The following is a 21,295-nucleotide window of genomic DNA, read 5'->3' as shown; positions in this document are numbered from 1 at the left end:
GATGTTCCATTTGGACCACATGACATAGAGGCATTGATTGATGTTGTTCTGAAGTTGTGGATGTATGAGAAGCCCTATCTGTCTGCATGGGAGTTCTATCAAAGACTTAAAGTCATTATGTCCGATATGATCATCTCTAACAAGGTAATCCTCAATGCTGTGTTAAGGAATGAAAGATTCTTGGAAAAACTGAGACAATCAAAGTATGATATCATCCTTGCTGATCCAGTAGTTGTAGGAGGAGAACTGTTGGCTTTACAACTCGGGATTCCTTTTGTCTACACTCTAAGATTCTCTCCAGCTTCTGCAATGGAGAGACAGTGCGGTCAATTGCCAAGTCCTCCTTCTTATGTACCTGCTACTTTGTCAGAACTTCCCAACTTTATGACCTTTACACAGCGAATTAACAACCTACTCTCCTACATCATTCAGGATTTGTTCTTCTCCACGTTTTGGGGACAATGGGATTCATATTATAGTGAGATTTTAGGTAAGCATTTCAGTATTTTAAATGTTATAGGAGTGCATGAATAGAATTTTAATTTATAATATAATGTATAAAAGAAAAATAGGATATTCTTTGACTTAACATTGGTATGAATTAGCAAATGGATTTACAAGCAAGAAGCTTTTCTAAATGTAATTTGAAATGTTTGCATTTTAGTCAAGGCTTTTGCCTCCATTTGTTTTAACATAACAAAATGTTATCAAGGAATCAGATCCTGATTTTCCCAATTTCAAGGTCTGTGAAGAAAAAGAGGAGTAATTATTCTCAGGGCACTATTTCTTCCCTCAACACCAGGTTGAGAAAGGAGGGCGGAGGGGATGCAATTTCACTCCTTTGTGCCAGTTGCCATTACTGTTCAGTCTTTTGACAATTTTGCTCAGGCTGTTGAAGGGTGAGGTAGAGCAACCAGCCTGATTTGAATCAGTGACTGATTAAGTTTCTTGATGAACTTTTTGTTAGCTCAGCAAGAGCCAGTTTACAATTCTTGTGGCAAAGCAAAAAATCCATTTTGGATCTGGAACAAGTGGAAAGATATAATTGAACAATGGGAAACCAGTTGTAGCCATGTCATTGAATTAGGTGGCCCTATAGAAGGGTCCAAGGATAAGAGAGGCACGCATCCATTGGCACACTGTACATGTCAGCTGAGCAGAATTATTTGAGCAAATTATGTACGCATGCTTGGTCAGTAAAGTACGTGAACCTCCAGGGTTTGTGGGGCTATCAAAGGGGAGGGATAGAGTATTCATTATGAGTGTAGCTAATTGAAAGAAAAGCAATGACTGGGCATGTTTCTCAGGCACTCAGAGATAGGGATGAGTAGTGATTAGAATCAGCATCTTCAGGAGCAGATCTAGAGCTCCAGGCAAGCAGATGGCAGAGGATAGGAATGAGGGAGAGCCATCCAATCAGTTCTGATTGTACCACCAGAGGTGAAGCTACCTAGGCATATCTAACACTCACTGCTACAGTATACTGCATCTACGCTAACAGATTTGTACTTCCATGCCTTTATTGAAGATGACCTCAGGCATCACAGTACTATTTCCTAAACACTTCCAGTAGCTGTTAAAGTCACTGAGGCTTTGAACCTCTTCACCTCTGGCTTGTTCCAAGGACCAGCCAATTGTCAAGTGTCAGCACGTCAGTGTGCCTTGGAGGTCCCTGATGTCCTGTTACCAAAAACTGAGAAATTAATGCTGTTTCAAACAGATGGGACTTCTTAAGCTCAAACAGGAGTGGGATGCATCTCCATTAATGGATACCTGCAAAAGTAGGGCATTATCAATTGCACCTATGTGGCCATTAAGGGACAGAGTCAACAGCTGGTTAGATTCATTCCTGAAAGGACTTCCACCCTCTCAATGTTCAGCAGCATATGTGCTCTCACTGTCTGGTAGCTGCTATGTTTCCTTCACCCACTAGCAGTATAGCGTACAACAGCACTTTTTGACATCACTGAAATACCATGGATGGATTCTAGGACATAAGGATTAACCTTTGAAGAGATGGCAGCTCACGCATTTATGTGATCCCTGAGACAGAGGTATAGAAATGTACAACCAAAGTTACCTTCTAACTAGGACCGCCATCAAGCAGGCCAACGGGCTTCTGAGGATGGGGTTTTAGTGCCTGGACTAGTCCAGTGATGTAGGAGTGTAAAAAACACTCCTAAAAGGGTCCAATGCATTGTGGTGATCTTCTGCACTCTCCGTCACATGACTCTCCAGAGAGGTGTGGACCTTGAAGAGGGTGAAGTGCCTGATTGACACTGCAATTAAGGTGTGTGAACAAGGTAGGCAAAGATCAAAATGGGCTGTGCAGAGAGGTGGCTGAGAGCAAGTCACCAATCTGAGTTCTGATCAAGGTGATGATATCACGGTACATTCAATTTGTGTACATATTGCCTGAGTGTTTCTCACCCAGCAGGACTGCATTCTCCAGCATGCATTTTTGCTGCCTTTGAAAACACATTATTTAAATGCATAGCTACATTTTTTTACAAACAATGCAAAGTGCACATCTCATAGAATCCCTACAGTGTGGAAACAGGCCCTTCGGCCCAACAAGTCCACACCAACCCTCAGAGCATCCTACCCAGACCCATCCCTGTAACCCACCTAATCTACACATCCCTGAACACTATGGGCAATTTAGCATGGCCAATCCACCTAGTCTGCACATCTTTGGACTGTGGGAGGAAACCGGAGCACCTGGAGGAAACCCACACAGACACAGGGAGAATGTGCCAACTCCACACAGACAGTCACCCGAGGGTGGAATTGAACCTGGGTCCCTGGTGCTGTGAGGCAGCAGTGCTAACTTCTGAGCGACCGTGCTGCTTCTTCAGTGGTGTCTGTGTCACTATTCAAAAATAATTGTATTCCTTCATTATTTCTTCCCCCTTTTCCAGTCTAGTCTTTCAAGAAACGAACCTCATGTACCTGTGATGATGGCTCAACTTTTTCAGTGTTTATGAATACATTCCAATTAGCACAAACACACCAGTGAACCAGTCAGTGCTTTGACCAAAACTGTGGCCTCTGCAATTTGCTACTTTTACATGGTTCTCCCCTTGTGACATAAACCTGTTGGACTATAACTTGGTGTTGTGTGATTTCTGACTGTGTCCACCCCAGTCCAACATGGGCACCTCCACATCATGGCCTTCAATGGGGAGAAGGAAATCTAGATACCTGTGTCTGCTTGCGACTGAGATACCCCTGTCTCTTTCATCATGCAGTTTGATACCACACTCTTAGATTGGGTTCAAGACAGAAAAGTTGAGATGAAAGCAAAGTCAAGAACTATCTTCAGAAATGTAATCAATGAAACCAGGTTGACCTCGTTAACTATGAGGTCGTTGATTGGGGTTGTTAGCCTGGACCAATCAGGAAAGCACTGGCTGACCAATATAACCAGGAAATGCGAATTTCCTCAGTTCAGGTGACTGACTCCAAGCTGCCTGGCTACACCCAATGTACTTTGCACAAGTAAATACAGGGTGACTTGGTGATGGGATACCAGTTATTTCAGTGTCAAAGGGAGAGAGCAGGACATGCCTAAAGAATATTTGTTTGCAACAGTCATCTTGGAGTAAGTATTTCTGACTTCACGCCTTTATTTGGGAAGCTTGACTCATTTGATCCTGCCATTGAAGACTGGGTCTAGATGTGGAAAGAATGTGATACTTTTTCTGGGCAAATGACATTGGGGCAGATGAAAAGCAACGAGTAATCCTTTTGAGTGCTTATGGACCTGCAGCATTTTTTGGTTATAAGGGGCTTAACTTTCCTAGAGGCACCAGACACTAAAACCTTCCAAGAGTTGGAGTTGGTTAAGGAATATTACGACCCCAAACCCTCTCTAATCCTGAGATGCTATCTGTTTTATTCAGCTGTTAGAGAACTGGGGGTATCTGTATTAGGATTTTTAACAAGGTTGAGATGACTGGCAGAGGCATGTGATTTTGGGTTAACCCTGAATGCGATGCTGAGAGACCATTTGGAACGTGGGATTAATGATCTAGCCATGTAGAAACACCTGCTAGTTGAAGCCCAACTGGATTTCAAACAGTCATTACAACTGGGGTTGCCATTAGAAAATGCGCCAAGTGGAGCTTGGGAAATACAGGGCATCCCAATGGAAGTGACCTCCCTCACCCCTCCGACTGAGCATGGGGAACACCTCTTCAGTGTAGGCAATCTCAGAGCCTCACGCAGGGCATATCCTGGGCAGAGAGACCCTAGGCCAGCCCACAGCAAAACCCCACACAAACCTGGGCCTCAGCCCAGTGGCTAAAATGTTCTTCAGGATGTGGGCCGGCAAAACCATTGTCATTGCTGTGGGTACGCAGACAGCAAAGGAGCCCTACAAAGCCTGGCTTGAGTCAGAAAACTCATAGGCCAGAACCCAGGAGAGTGCACACCTGGAAAGCTCCCCCCCTACATGTGGGTTGGAACAACTAAATTACTTAGTGACCTTCAAATCGGAACTGATTAAAATTAATGTTTGGTTAAATGGTCACCGATTTCCTGTGGAGGCTGATACCAGCGCAGCTGTATGTGTGGTTTCAGAATCTGTCTTTAACAAGATTCGTTCGGGACTCCAACCCTTGCGTTTGCACAAGACCTCAGCCAGATTAAGAGCATACTCTGGTAACCATTGCAGATTATGGATATGATTTTGGTTCCGGTCTCCTATGAGAATCAGTTAGTGCAGTTACCACTGAATTTACCACCCGAATCATATGGAGGAAAATCCTCTGGTATAAGTAACCATTAGGAGTTAAAACACGTGTCAAGATGGAAAAAAACAAAGGCAGGAGATCACAATGAGTCAGGCAGCATCCATGGAAAAAGAGCAAGCTAATGTTTTGAGTCTAGATGACTCCCCTATCAAAATGATCAATGGCGGTGCAGAAATGTTCAGTCTATATCACTCATCTGATTGCAGTTACTCACAAAACAACATTCAACATTCTTTTGGGCAATCCTTTAAAGGAAGGAATGCTGATATGTCACTTTTTAAGAGATTAAATTCGTTAAATGCTAAATGTTAAAAACACGAAGCTAAATCCTCTTATGGGTGTTTAGCAATCAAATATATATAATGATACACTCTCATTGACAAGAAACTAACTAATAACATCTTTTGACCAATCTGTCAGTGTTCCTTGATGTCAGGCTTAGACTCAACCAATTTTATCCTGGCCATAGACTATTAATTCTTCAAGGTCTGGTTTAACGTTAGCACTCTTTTCGCTGAGAACATTGTGGATACAAATCCCACTCTGGACACTTGAGCACATAATCAATTGAGGGACTTTGGAATATTATATTTGTGATGAATTTTTAAGGCATAGGCCCATCTCCTCATGCCAGAATACAGACTGTAGTGTTACAGCTACAGAGAAGGTGCAGAGAAAGATTGATTTTAATAAATGTGAGGCCCGTTCAAAAATTTGATAACAGCAGGGAAGAATTTTTGGTGTGTTTTCAAACTTTTCTACCTTCTGCCTGACAGAAGAGGGTGGAAGAGAGTATAACTGGGTTGGGAAGGTTCTTTGATTATGTTGGCTGCTTTCCCGAAGCAATGGGAAATGTAGACAGAGTCAATGGATGGGAGGCTAGTTTGCGTAATGGACTGAACTGTGTTCACAACTCTCTGTAATTTCTTGCAGTCTTGGGCAGAGCAGTTGCCATATCAAGCTGTGATGCATCTGGATAGGATGCTTTCCCTGGTGCATCTAAAAAACTAGATTCTTTGCACTATTCTGTTGGATCATAGCTGATCTGTACGACAACTTCTTTTACTACCTATACTCCATATCATTTGATACCCTTACCCAACAGAAATATTAAGCAATTGGTCCAACATACTTATCCTTTTTGATAGTAAAGAGTTTGAGATTGACACTCCTGGGTGTGGCAAATTGTTTCTTTCTAAGTTACCTAGCTCTCATTTTAAGATGATGCCCACTTGTTCTGGATTTCTCTATCAGATAAAATCCTTTCTATCCACTCCATTTGAATCCCTTGAATAAGGAGGCATGGGATTGAGGGTGATTTAGCGGTTTGGATCAGAAATTGGCTAGCTGTAAGAAGGCAGAGGCTGGTGGTTGATGGGAAATGTTCATCCTGCAGTTCAGTTACTAGTGGTGTACCTCAAGGATCTGTTTTGGGGCCACTGCTGTTTGTCATTTTTATAAATGACCTGGATGAGGGCATAGAAGGATGGGTTAGTAAATTTGTGGATGACACCAAAGTCGGTGGAGTTGTGGATAGTGCAGAAGGATGTTGTAGGTTACAGAGGGACATAGATAAGCTGCAGAGCTGGGCTGAGAGGTGGCAAATGGAGTTTAATGCAGAAAAGTGTGAGGTGATTCACTTTGGAAGGAGTAACAGGAATACAGTACTGGGCTAATGGTAAGATTCTTGGTAGTGTGGATGAGCAGAGAGATCTCGGTGTCCATGTGCATAGATCACGGAAAGTTGCCACCCAGGTTGATAGCGTTGTTAAGAAGGCGTACAGTATGTTAGGTTTTATTGGTAGAGGGATTGAGTTTCGGAGCCATGAGGTCATGTTGCAGCTGTACAAAACTCTGGTGCGGCCGCACTTGGAGTATTGCGTACAGTTCTGGTCACCGCATTATAGGAAGGATGTGGAAGCATTGGAATGGGTGCAGAGGAGATTTACCAGGATGTTGCCTGGTATGGAGGGAAGGTCTTATGAGGAAAGGCAGAGGGACTTGAGGCTGTTTTCGTTAGAGAGAAGAAGGTTAAGAGGCGACTTGATAGAGACATACAAGATCATCGGAGGATTAGATAGGGTGGACAGTGGGAGCCTTTTTCCTCGGATGGTGATGGCTAGCACGAGGGGACGTAGCTTTAAATTGAGGGGTGATAGACATAGGACAGATGTCAGAGGTAGGTTCTTTACTCAGAGTAGTAAGAGCGTGGAATGCCCTGCCTGCAAAAATAGTAGACTTGCCAACTTTAAGGGCATTTAAATGGTCATTGGATAAACATATGGATGATAATGGAATAGTTTAGGTTAGATGGGCTTCAGATTGGTTTCACAGGTCGGCGCAACATCGAGGGCCGAAGGGCCTGTACTGCGCTGTAATGTTCTATGTTCTATGATTAAAGTTAATGGACTCTATGAAATGTAACCTTTTGGACTCTGGTATTATTCTGGTGAATCTGCACTTTGCCTATTTCCAAAGCTAATTTATCATTCCTGTGGAATGGTGTCCAAAACTTGCCAAATGTTTTAGGTAGTGTTATGGACCAGACCAGACCTCGCCCCCACCACTGTCCCACTCAAAATATTTTAAGAATCTAGCCTAGACCCTAAGGTAGATGTGAAGTGGGTGTTCCAGATCTGATGTTAAGCAAAACACAATTTACTAAAACACTATAGTTAAAATACAAACAAAAGAAAGAATTTAGAATAACTTACTATGGGAAAACTTAACCAAATAATCGATGCAGTACCTATTACTAGTTAACTGTTCCAACATAGTGACATCCTTTGGCAAAAAGGTATATTCATACACAGATTCTTACATGCCATTCAACATCAAGAGAGATTTCAGAGAAAGTCTTAGTTAGAAATCATTTACTGAGGCTTACAATCCTCCTGGGACCCAAACCAGCTTCTAACTGCTACAGCTGAAAAAACTAGAAAGCCTGATCTGTGAGAACTGGGCACTCCCTTCCATTGTTACATCCGTTTTAAAAAAAACTTAAAGGCCTCTTAAACTATGGTTTTAGGTGAGCTCCAGTAGCCACTTCTGCACCTCTGCCTTTACAACGTCTCTTCAAAAAACCCCAGGACAAAATAATCTTTTTAAAGTGACAGCATCATCACAACAGGATCTGACCAAGGTTCTATACAACTTAAGAGCAAGTCCTCACTTTTCAATGTCAAATCCATTGAATTAATGGCCAACACTCCTTTAGCCTTCTTTACTTGTTATATCTATGCAGCAGCTAGATGAAGGTTGTCCACCAACCTGGCCTGGCATTGTGGAGCAACCCCCTGATCATCAAGGTCCACGGGGAGGCTTTAAAGAACGTTGACAAAGCCCAATTCCTTGGAATGTCTTCATCAATAACTGCTTTACAGTTATTAATGAAGAGATCCAGCACTGCCTCCAATGTATTCGAGGAGCTTTCAGCCGCCTGAGAAAAAGGGTGTTCAAGGACAACAACATCAGATCTGATACCAAGATTATGGTTTACAGAGCTAAGGTGGTTCCTGCCCTCCTATATGGCCCTGAGATGTGAAATATGCACAGCAGACACTTGAAGGCAACGCTGCCAGAACAAGATTCTGTGAATCTCCTGGAAAGAAAGATGCCCCAGCATCCTTGACCAGGACAACATTCCCAGCATTGAAGTGTTGACCACCCTCAATCGGCTACAATAGGCTGGTCATGTGTCGGTCATGCAGACCACAAGACTCCCCAAACAGGTGCTCTATTCACAGCTTCAAAATGGCAGGTGAGCCCCAGGTTGACAGAGGAAGCCCTTCAGTGATACCCTCAAGGCCTCACTGGCATTCCCATAGACACCTGGGAATCACTGGCCCAGGCACATCCCGAAAAGCATTGAGCACCTCGAGACTTGCCGTTCGGGAAAAAGTGGAAGTGAGCTGAAAACAGCGAAAGGAGCGCGTTCCACACCAACGCCCCACCCATCCCTTTCCATGACCACCACCTACCCCAAGTCTAACAGAGCCTGTGGAAGCTACATTGGTCCATACAGCCACCTATGGACTCACCCAGGGAGTGAAAGAGAGTCATCCTTCTCTGAGAGACCGCTGATGATGGCGACTAGTGATTTTTGTGTATGTGGACACAAAACCCCTTTTTTCCCCTATCATCTTAAAATCTCTCAAAGAAAGAAAATATTGCATTTTCCCTGGGTGATTTTAGTTACAAATGTACACCTTGTTACATTGAACTGCATCTATGATCATTTTTACCCACTCAATCTCTCTCTCCCTCCCTTCTGCTCCCATCTGCACTACCTATAGTCCTTCCTGACTAGATGTCACCTGCAGAGCTTGATCAGTAACTCCAGCACCTCAACCAAGTTATTAATACATATGTTGAACACCTCAGAAACTGGGGTCACCACTGATCATGTTACCATCAATCAGTGAATGACCTGTTAATCATCCGAATGAAGTTTGGAATGATCGATACTCATTAAGCTGGCTTGTCTCTGAATTCTGTAGTTTCCATTGAGAATGTCATCATCTACTTTTATATAATCTAAGGATTAACAGTAGGCAAGTCACAAGGGAGATGAATTAAACTGATTTCTCATGCCAAAGCTGATCAAGTGAAAATCTGTACTATTTGATTAACATAATAATGCATCATAGACTTGCTGCCTGGTTTACAAGAACTAAAGAATGCTTCGTGAAAGTTACAGCTGTGAAGGAAAATAGGATAGGGTTGTTTTCCTTAGAACAGAGGATGGTGAGGGGTGATTTAACTAAGATCTACATAATGATGAGGGGTTTGAATAGAAGGACTGGAAGGGAGAGACCTGTTTCCCCTATTGGAGAGGGCAATTACTGGGAACACAGCTTCAAGGTGATTGGTAAGAGGATCACAGGGGACATAACGAAAAGCTGTTCCACTAGAGGGTAGTGAGTGTCCGGAATCTGCTGGTGGTGAAGGCACATACCTTGCATTTGTTTAAAAGAAACCTGGGTCTGTACCTGAAGAGCTGTAACCTGACAGGCTATGTACCAGGTGCTGGTACGTGGAATTAGTGGGTACCTACGTTACTCAGCCAGCCCAGACACAGTACGCTGAATGGCCCCACTTTGTGCTGTAACGTATTTTAGTGATCTGTATCTAATTCCAACATTTTGGAGTCCAGTCCAGGTTTTGAATTTCGTTTCGCAGGGCGCAGCTTTATCCCCGAAAAGGTTTGGTCACTGGATCTGAGGTGAGTTGTTCTGACATGTACTAATAGCAGCAACTTTCCAGTGCCCATGAAGTGCTTCAAATGGTCATTGCATAACTATAACTCTGAACCATTCAGGGGGTTACCGGTGAGAATGTGTTGATCTGGTCTGCAGAAGGAGTCACTGGATTAATTTTAAAGCCGTCATTGAGGAGTTGATCGAGAGTGGCCATAATGTGACTGTAGCTGTATATTCAAGTTCACTCGAGGTAAATTATTCAGAGCCCCACCCCTTTTGTTTTGAAGTATTTGAAGTGCCGTCAGCCAGTGAGGAATTCAGACGTTCTGGTTGACTTTGTGGAATTTTCCATTTATGAGAAATCTCACATATTATCGGAGTAGTTGCAAAAAATTCACTGAGCTGATGGAGAAGGAGACAAAACTGAATAGGCAGATCTGTGACGGAATAATAATGAACGAAGCCATCCTGCAAAAACTGAAAGAAGCAAAGTTTAAAGTTCTGCTGGCTGACCCTGTACATTATTGTGGTGACCTTTTGGCTATGAAGCTGGGAATACCTTTCATTTTCACTCTCGGGTTTTCCCCAGGATTTGCAGCAGAGAGACTCTGTGGGCAAATCCAGCTCCTCCTTCCTATGACAACAAGGTGCAGAGCTGGATGAACACAGCAGGCCAAGCAGCATCAGAGGAGCAGAAAGGCTGATGTTTCGGGCCTACACCCTTCATCAGAAAAGGGGAGGGGGTTCTGAAATAAATAGGGAGAGGGGGAGGCGGATAGAAGATGGATAGAGGAGAGGATAGGTGGAGAGGAAACAAACAGGTCGAAGAGGCGGGGATGGGGCCAATAAAGGTGAGTGTAGGTGGGAGTTAGGGAGGGGATAGGTCAGTCCAGGGAGGACGGACAGGTCAAGGGGGCGGGATGAGGTTAGTCGGTAGGAGGAGGGGATAGGTGGGAGGAAGAACAGGTTAGGGAGGCGGGGACGAGCTGGACTGGTGTTGGGATGCGGTAGGGGGAGGAGAGATTTTGAAGCTTGTGAAGTCCACACTGATACCATTGGGCTGCAGGGTTCCCAAGCGGGATATGAGTTGCTGTTCCTGCAACCTTCGGGTGGCATCGTTGTGGCACTGCAGGAGGCCCAGGATGGACATGTCGTCTGAGGAATGGGAGAGGGAGTTGAAATAGTTTGCGACTGGGAGGTGCAGTTGTTTGTTGCGAACCGAGCATAGGTGTTCTGCAAAGCGGTCCCCGAGCCTCCGCTTGGTTTCCCCGATGTAGAGGAAGCCACACCGGGTACAGCGGATGCAGTATACCACATTGGCAGATGTGCAGGTGAACATCTGCTTGATGTGGAAAGTCTTCTTGGGGCCTGGGATCGGGGTGAGGGAGGAGGTATGGTACAGCAATTATCATGGGGGGTTTTAATCTACATATCAATTGGTCAAACCAGGTCGGTCATGGCAGCCTTGAGGAGGGGTTCGTAGAATGCATCCGCGATAATTTCCTTGAACAATATGTAATGGAACCTACAAGGGAACAAGCTATCCTAGATCTAGTCCTGTGTAATGAGACAGGAATAATTAATGATCTCTCAGTTAGGGATCCTCTCGGAAGGAGCGATCACAGTATGGTCGAATTTAAAATACAGATGGAGCGTGAGAAGGTTAGATCCAGTACCAATGTCCTGTGCTTAAACAAAGGAGACTATGATGGGATGAGGGAGGAGTTAGGTAAGGCAAAATGGGAGCCAAAACTTTATGGTGGGTCAATTGAGGAACAGTGGAGGACTTTCAGAATAATTTTTCATAGTGCTGAGCAGAAGTGTATTCCAGTGATAAGGAAGAACTGTAGGAAAATAAATAGTCAACCATGAATGTCTAAGGAAATAAAGGAAAGTATCAGATTAAAAGAAAAATACAAAAAAGCAAAGGTTAGTGGGAAACTAGTAGACTGGAAATCTTTAAAGGCTTACAGAAAGCCACAAAAAGTTATAAAGAAAAGTAAGATAGATTATGAGAGTAAACTAGCTCAAAATATAAAAACAGGCTGCAAAAGTTTCTATAAATATGTAAGTCATAAAAGAGTGGCGAAGGTAAACATTGATCCTTTAGAAGATGAGAAGGCCAATTTAATAACTGGGAATGAGGAAATAGCTGAGGCACTAAATAGTTATTTAGTGTCGGAGTGCACAGTGGAAGACACAAATAACATGCCGAAAACTGATGGCAAGAAGGTTATAGCAGGTGAGGACCTAGAAACTATCATTATCACTAGGGAGGCTGTGCTGGGCAAGCTAATGAGTCTAAAGGTAGACAAGTCTCCTGGCCCTGATAATGCATCCCAGGGTACTAAAAGAGGTGATGGGGGAAATAGCAGATGCACTGGTAATTATTTACCAAAATTCACTGGACTCTGGGGTGGTTCCTGCAGATTGGAAAACAGCCAATGTGATGCCACTCCTTAAAAAAGGAAGTAGACAAAAAGCAGCTAACTATAGGCCAGTTAGCTTAACTTCGGTAGTGGGGAAAATGCTTGAATCTATCATTAAGGAAGAAATAGCAAGACAACTGGATACAAATTCTCCTATTGGGACACCCAGCATGGGTTCATGAAGGGTAGGTCATGTTTAACTAATTTGGTTGAATTTTTCAAGGACATTACTTGCATGGTGGACAATGAGGAACCTGTGGATGTGGTGTATCTGGATTTCCAGAAGGCATTTGACAAGGTGCCACACCAAAGGCTGCTACATAAGATAAAGTTGCATGGTATTACAGGTAATGTATTGGCATGGATAGAGGATTGGTTGACTAGTAGAAAGCAAAGACTAAGGGTAAATGGGTGCTTTTCTGGTTGGTGGTCAGTGGCTAGTGGTGTGCCTCAGGGATCAGTGTTGGGACCGCAATTGTTTACAATTTACATGGATGATTTGAAGTTGGGGACTAAGTGTGGTGTGTCAAAATTTGCAGATGACAGTAAGATGAGTGGTAGAGCAAAGTGTGCAGAAGACACTGAAAGTTTAGAGGGATATAGATAGGCTAAGTGAGTGGGCAAAGGTCTGGCAGATGGAGTACAATGTTGATAAGTGTGAGGTCATCCATTTTGGTAGGAATAACAGCAAAATGGACTATGTTTTAAATGGTAAAAATTTGCAACATGCTGCTGTGCAGAGGGACTTGGGTGTCCTTGTGCATGAATCGCTAAAAGTAGGATTGCAGGTGTAGCAGGTAATTAGAAAGGCAAATGGAATTTTGTCTGTCATTGCTAGAGGGATGGAGTTTAAAAACAGGGAGGCTATGCTGCAGCTGTATAGGATCCTGGTGAGGCCACACCTGGAGTATTGTGTGCAGTTTTGGTCTCCTTACTTGAGAAGGGATATACTAGCACTGAATGGGGTGCAGAGGAGATTCACTCGGTTGATTCCAGAGTTGAGAGGGTTGGATGATGAGGAGAGACTGAGTAGGCTGGGATTATACTCATTGGAATTCAGAAGAATGAGGGGAGATCTTAGAAACATATAAGATTATGAAGGGAATAAATAGGGTGCAGGCAGGGAGGTTGTTTCCACTAGTAGGTGAAACTAGGACAAGGGGGCATAGCCTCAAAATAAAGGGAAGCAGATGTAGGACTGAGGTCAAGAGGAACTTCTTCACACAAAGGGTTGTGAATCTGTGGAATTCCCTGCCCAGTGAAGCGGTTGAAGCTACCTTGCTGAATGTGTTTAAGGCAAGGCTAGATAAATTTTTGAACAGTAAATGAATTAAGGGTTGTGGTGTGTGGGCGGGTAAGTGGAGCGGAGTCTCAAAAAATCAGGCATGATCTTATTGAATGGTGGGGCAGGCTCGAGGGGCCAGATGGCCTACTCCTGTTCCTAGTTCTTATGTTCTTGTGTTCTACTTCCGACCTTATTTTGGAGGATAGTCATTAATAAAACAGCTGGGCCTAGAATACTATACTGAGGAACTCCTTCAGTGATGTTTTGGGCCTGGGGTGTTTGACATCCAACAACCACAGCCATCTTCCTCTATGCCAGGTATGACTCTCACCATCAGAGGGTTTGCCCCTGATTTACTGTTTTGCTAGGTCTCCTTGATGCCACACTTGGTCAACTGCAGTTCTGATGTCAAGGTCTGTTACACTCAACTCACCTCTGGAATTTGACTCTTTTGTCCATGTTTGAACCAAGGATGTATTGAGGTCAGGAGCTGAGTGGCCCTGGCAGAAACCAAACTGGGCAGGTTATTGTTGAGCAGGTGCTGCTTGATAGAACCACATTGACACTTTCCATCACTTTACTGATGATCAAGAGTAGATGGATGGGGTGGCAATTGGCTGGATTGGATTTGTCTTGCTTTTTATCTACAGGACACACCAGGGCAATTTTCCACATTGTCAGGCAGATGCCAGTGTTGTTACTGTACTGGAAGAGCTTATCTAGGGGAGTGGAAAGTTCAGGAGCACAAGTCTTCAGTACTATTGCCAGAACGCTGCCAAGGCCCATAACCTTTGCAGCATCTAGTGCCTCACACCATCTCTTGATATCATGTGGAGTGAATTGAATTGGCTGAGGACCTCTGGAGGAAGCTGAGATGGACCATCCACAAGATACTTCTGGATGAAGACTTTTGCAAATGCATCAGTCTTATTATTTGCACTGATGTGTTAGGCTTTTCCATTATTGAGGAGCTTCCCCCTCCAGTGAGTTTTTAATTATTCACACCATTCCTGACTGGATGTGGCAGGATGTAGAATTTAGATATGATCTGTTAGTTGTGGGATTGCTCAGCTCTGTTTATGACTTGCTGCTTATGCTGGTTGGTATGCAAGTAGTCCTGTTTGAAACCTTCACTGGGTCGACGCCGCACTTATAGTTATGCCTGGTGATGCTCCTGGTGTGCCTTCCTTTACTCTCCGTTGAACCCCTGGCTTGATGGTAATGAATAAGTAGGGATATGCCAGTCCATGGCAGAATGAAAATTCTGTTGGAGTATGATTCTGCTGCTGGCGATGGCCCACGGTGCTACATGGATGCCTAGTTTTGAGTTACTAGATCTGTTTGAAGTCTGTACCACTTTACAAAGTAATAGTGCCGCACAACACACAGACAGTATTGTTAATGTGAAGCAGGACTTTGTTTCCACAAGGACTGTGTGGTGGTCATTCTTCCTGATACCATCATGCACAGATGCCTCTGCAGCCGGCAGATTGGAAAGGATGAGGTTGGATATGTTTTTCCCTCTTGTTGGTTCCCTCACCAGCTGCTGAAGACCCAGTCTAGTAGCTATGTCCTTTAGGAACTGATCAGTTCAGTCAGTAGCACTGCTGCCGAGCCATTCTTGGAGGTGGACGTTGAAATCTCCCAGACAAGTGCATCACCCCTCCTACTGGTCAGGGTGAACTTTAGTTGTTTCTGGTGTTTATATTGATTCTGGGTGACCTATCCAGTTTTCTTCTCATTTGACTTTCCTGTCAAAGTTTTTGATACAGCTGAGTGGCTTGCTGGTCAAATTCAGAGTTACCCATATTTTCTGTGAGCCTAGAAGACAGCACATTTCCTTCTGTAATGGACATTGGTGATCCAGATAGGTCTTTATGAAAATAGGCCATATGAACCTTGTTAATGAGACCAGCATTTTATTCCAGAATGTTTCAGTAAATTCCTGGTTGCTATAGTGGGACTTGAGCACATGGTCAGAGAATTTCTCTGGCCTTCTGGTCTGGTAACATTACAATTGTGTCAAACTTGCTTTCCGTCATTTTTAGAGTGATGCCATAACGCATAACGCATTGAAAGAAACAGGGAAATAAAAACAGAAAATGGTCTTGTTGAGGATGAAATAAAATTCAAATTCAAAAGCTTTGTAGTCTATGCCCAGAAAAGATACTTTATTTTCTGAATTGTCTTAAAACATGCTTTCAATTTGAAGAGAACTTCCAACCAAGTACAATTGCAAGAACTAATGCATATATCAATGGGTGAGGTCTAAAAGTCAGCTGGGTATTGGACCAACTTGGGGGTGGGTGTGGGAGTGATGGCAGGGCAGGGAGGGTGTGCAGGGAGCTGGGATGGTCAGGGTAGGTCTGGTTGATTAGGGAAGTAGAATTAGGAATGAGTGCTTGATTTGTGTAAGAAGATGAGTTTGAAGTTGTGGGTCGAGGGGGTGGGGGGATTGGTATTAAGCTGAGAAGTGTTAAGTCAGGGTTCATTTGGGATGGTGTTTGGGTCTGAGTGGACATGGTTGTCTTGGGGAAATTTGGGTCCTGGGTGGGTGTGTAAGATGTTTCAAGGTGAGTGGTAAATTGTGCTGATCAGCTTTATTGTTAGTCAGGAGTTAGAGCATCTTTGAATACTCTAACTTATTAAGCTGGAACCCCCTCTGATTCTACATCAGAATGGATCTATTTTTGGAAGATCCCAGATGCTGGGTAAGTGCCTATTGGAAGTTTCAACATTCTGGGCAATTCCTGCAGAGTCAACTATGTTAGGACTTCTGCATAGGCTTGATGCATAACTTTTTTTGGAAGATCTGCACCTGAAGTGTGAGTCCATTTTCTTTGTGATTTAGGTTAAGATCAGACAGTTGCAGGTACAGAAATTCCACAAATGACTGCTGTTTATGGAGATTGTTCAAATGGGAGACCAGCCCATTACAATTCAAGTTGGAATTTTCTATTGTATATAGATCTGAAAGGGACTTAATATTTCTTTGAATGAAATAAGCACCACCCATGATGATGACTTAACGATGATTTTGGGGAAGAGGAAAGTAGGATCCTGTGGGAGACATACCTATGACTCTCAACATTCTATGATAATATAGATTCAATTCTTATAACCTGTAATTAGTTGCAATGATGTACCAAAATATGTATTGTTTACTCTACAAGACTCTTTGCATTAGGCCCAAAAGGTGGCTTCTCTTGCACACATCATTGATATTGATTATGAATAGCTGGGACCCAAATATTAATCCTTATGGTGGCCCTAGTTACTGCTTGCCAACCTGAAAACTAGACATTTATCCCTACCGTCTGTTTTTTGTCTATTAACCAGTTCTCAATCTATGACAGTATATTCCCTCCAATTTCATATGCTTTCATTTTGTTTGTGACCTTTTTGTTTGGGACCTTGTCAAAAGCTTTCTGAAAATCCAAATATACCACATATATCATTTTCCCTTATTTCACCAGGGACAATCTCAAAAAACTCCAACAGCTTTGTTAAACATGATTTCCCTTCTGTAAATTTATATTAACTAGCCAATCTTACAATTATTGCCTTTATTTTGTACTATAACATCTTCCCCACAACTGATGTTAGGCCTGCAGTTTGTCATTTATTTTTTCTGCTCTTTCTTAAATGGTGAGGTTACATTTGCCAAGGTCCAATGTATAGGAAACGTTCCAGAATCTATGGAACTTTGAAAGATGTAATTATTTAACTGCTCTGCCGTATCTTTATTCCCCATTATAAATTAACCTGACTCTGCTTGTAATGGACCCATTGTAATTTTTGCTAATCTTTTCTTTTCTACATACTAGTGGAGACTTTTAACATCTGTTTTTAATGATACTTGTTAGTTTACTTTCAAAATCCATTTTCACTTTTAAACATTTTCTTGACCCTCCTTTACAGAATTCCTTCATGCTGGTGGATTAAAATCCCTCAACTCCATTCCTAACTGTCCTGTGGGTTTGCCTACACTATATCAATGGTCTTCAAGAATATGTCTCAGCCTCTTTTTACAAGGGCAATTCGGGCTGGGCTTCAAATTCTGGTTGAAACAGTGATGGCCAAGTCCCACTAACAAATAGCTGAAGAAAATAGTTTATTTTTGCCTGGAGAACAGTGTGAAATGTGGAACCTGGTACCATGGGTTTAAGATTTGATCAAGGAGAACAGAATATTCATTAGTCAAGGAGTCACAAAACCTTTTAGTTTAAAGTGTTAAAGTGGTTTATTAAGGAATGGTAGCTCACATATAACACATTTATATCAACATAGTGAAACACTGAAAGAGTAGCAGCAAAAGAGAAAGCCCATAAAACAGGAAAATTGTAAGCTGATGCAAAAGTGAGTAACCAAAGTTAGGGAGTGTCTGTATATAGCTGAAAATGAGGATAGTAGAAATAAAAACAGACAACCCTATAACAATCTTTCTTTCAATTGAGATGCAAGCAGAAAGAAAGGAAGGAGCTGGTGAATCGACTGTTTGTTTTATTAAGTGGTAAGTTTTATTGTTTCATTAAGGTTTAAGGTAGCACATTGTGGTGGTGAAGAAAGGCACCAATTAAAAGTCATTAGGAAACTAATTAATTAGAGTGGTGGGAAGGAGCAAGAGTTGAGTGCCTATGCCAGCTGATGACTAAAAAAGATAGAGAGAAAGTAAACGTTGAGGGCATTAGTGAGGAATATAAAAACTGACTGAGAGCTTCTTAAAATATATAGTGAACATAAGCCCCTTAGAAAATTAGTCTGGGGAACTAATTATGGGGAATAAGGAAATGGAAGAGGAGTTAAACAGGTATTTTGCATTAATCTTTATGGTGGTATGTTTTGAATATCCCATTAATATGGAGGAGGAATTAAGTACTATCACCATCACTAAAGAAGTAGTATTAGACAAACTGATGGGGCTAAAGTCCACTGGTCCTGATGGCTCACATCCTATGATCCTAAAAGAGGTAGTTACTGACATAGTGAATTTTCCAAAAATCCTTAGATCCTGGAGAAGTACCAGAGAATTGGAGAACTGCCAATGTGACACCCCCATTCCAAATAGGAGGGAGGAAAAAGCAGGTATCTATTGGCTGATTATCCTAACATCATTGTTAAAAATACATTGGAATCAATGATGAAGGAAGAAACAGCAGAACATTTGGAAAATCAGAATAAGAAGCAGAGTCAATGAGACTTCATGAAAGGGAAATCGTGCTTAATTTATTAGAGCTTTCAAGGAAGTCTCAACCAGAGTGGATAGAGGGGAACCAGTAGATGTGCTGTATTTAGACCTGCAGAAGGCATTAGACAAGGTACCTCACAAGGAATGATTTTTTTTAAGGTAAGAGCCCACAGTGTTGGAGGTAGTACATTGGCGTCGATAGAGAATTGTCTGTTGGGTAGGAAACAAGCAAAGTTTTTTTTTTTTTCTGGTTGGTGACCTGTGACCACAGGGATCAGTGCTGCAACCACAAATATTTGCAAAAAATATTAATGACTTGGAGGAAGGAAGAAAATGTACTGCAGCAAAATTTGCAGAAGATATAAAAGAATACAAAGATTATAGAAAGATATTGATAGGTTAAATATGTGGGCAAAAAGTTGGCAAGTGGAGTATAATGTGGGAAAATGTGAAATTGTTCATTTTGGAAGAGATAACAAGTAAATAGAGAAAAAACAAAGGTGCAACATAAAGGGATTTGGGGGTATTTGTGCATGAAACACAAAGCTAGCACACTGGTGCAGGAGGTAATCAGGAAGGCTAATGGAATGTTGGCTCTTATTTCAAGGAGTTTGGAATATGAGTAGGGAAGTCTAACTGCAACTGTGCAAGGTGCTGGTGAGACCACATTTGGAGTACTCTAAGTGGTTTTGGTCCCCTTATTTGAGAAAAGATTATTTAATTGGAGGCAGTTCAGAGAAAGTTCACTAGGATGATCTCCGTACAGAGGGATTGTCGTATGAGCAAAGGTTAAACCGTTCTAAACTCACAGGAATTTAGAAGAATGAGAGGTGATCACGTTGAAACATATAGGATTCTTGAGTTTTATGGTAAATGCTGAGAGGATGTTTCGCTCATGGGAGAGTCTAGGACCAGTGGGCATAGTCTCAAGAGTAAAACGGTGCCAGTTTAAGACTGCAATGAGGAGGAATTTCTTCTGAGTTGTGATTCTTTGGAATTTGGAGTCACAGAACTGTCAGGGAAGACTCCTTGTGTATATTTAAGGCTGAGAAAGATAGATTCTTGATCAGTAGGGAAATCAAGGGTTATGGGGAAAATGCAGGAAAATGGACATGAGGAATCGGGGAGGAAACATCCTGGAGTCATGTCAACAGCTACAAAAATGCCTTAATTATTGAATCGGGGCAGCACAGTGACTCTGGTTAGCGCTGCTGCCTCAGTGCCAGGGACCTGAGTTCGATTCCACCCTTGGGTGACTGTCTGTGTGGAGTTTGCACAATTTCCCCATGTCTGCCTGGGTTTCCTCTGGGTGCTTCGGTTTCCAACCACAGTCCAAAGATGTGCAGTCTAGGTGGATTAGCCATGCTAAATTGCCCATAGTGTTCAGGGCTGTGTAGACTAGGTGGGTTATAGGAGGATGGGCTCTGGGTGGGATGTTTCTCCTTCTCCAGGGGGTCACCGGTGAGAATGTCCTGGTCTCTTCTGGAGAAGGCAGTCACTGGATTAATGCAAAAATCGTCATTGAGGAGCTGATTGAGAGGGGTCACAATGTGACGGTGGTTGTACATGCAGCTTCAATATACTACTCTGAGTCTTCACCCATAACATTTGAAGTATTTCAAGTACCATTTAGCCGCAAAGAGCACAAAGACATATTGGAAAGGCTTCTGGACGACTTAATTTACAAGAAACCTCACTTGTCATATTTGGACAGTTACAGAAAAATGTCTGCGACACTGGAAAGTATAAGAAAGGTGAATTTACAGATCTGTGATGCAATGCTAAAGAACAAACAATTGCTGCAAAAGCTGAAAGAAATAAAGTTTAAAGTTCTGCTGGCTGACCCTATACAAAGTTGCAGTGATCTTCTGGCTATGAAGCTGGGAATCCCTTTCATCTACTCTCTCAGGTTTTCCCCAGGATTTGCAGCAGAGAGACTCTGGACAAATCCCAGCTCCTCCTTCCTATGTCCCTGAGGCTATGTCAGAGCTTTCAAATAAGATGACCTTCACTGAGAGAGTTCAGAATATCTTTTATTTTCTCATGTATGATTGGATATGCTATCAGTTGTGGCGTGATTTGGACTCCTTCCACAGTGAAGCGTTGGGTGAGTTACACTCAATGTTATTTAAATGACTTGAACTAGCAATGTACCTGGAGAATAAATCTTTTGCCAGGATGGATCGCCATCACCAAATCCATTCATATTAAACACGTTGCACTTCAGTTTACTCACTGGGCACAATCTAGAAACGCGCTCTTTCCCGTGCCTCATCTGCTGATATCAAGTAACATTAAAATCTCCTGAGATAACAAGGTGTAGAGCTGGATGAACACAGCAGGCCAAGCAGCATCATAGGAGCAGGAAGGCTGACATTCTAGGCCTGAAACATCAGCCTTCCTGCTCCTATGATGCTGCTTGGCCTGCTGTGTTC

The 21,295-nt window shown here is 42.7% G+C and overlaps 1 protein-coding gene across 1 annotated transcript in view; it reads left to right on the top strand.

Annotated features, from left to right (window-relative positions):
* The first annotated feature begins 249 nt into the window (after nucleotides 1–249).
* The window catches only part of LOC109915024 (UDP-glucuronosyltransferase 2A2-like), a 68,742-nt gene continuing 47,696 nt past the window's right edge, over nucleotides 250–21,295 (top strand). The window contains 1 exon segment of the mRNA XM_020514633.2: nucleotides 250–490. Coding sequence (XP_020370222.2) covers nucleotides 310–490 — 181 coding nt within the window. The 5' untranslated portion in view covers nucleotides 250–309.

Source organism: Rhincodon typus, chromosome 3 (assembly GCF_021869965.1).
Source record: "Rhincodon typus isolate 14 chromosome 3, sRhiTyp1.1, whole genome shotgun sequence".
In the NCBI taxonomy this organism is placed as follows: Eukaryota; Metazoa; Chordata; class Chondrichthyes; order Orectolobiformes; family Rhincodontidae; genus Rhincodon; species Rhincodon typus.
This window is presented reverse-complemented; position numbering and strand designations above follow the sequence as displayed.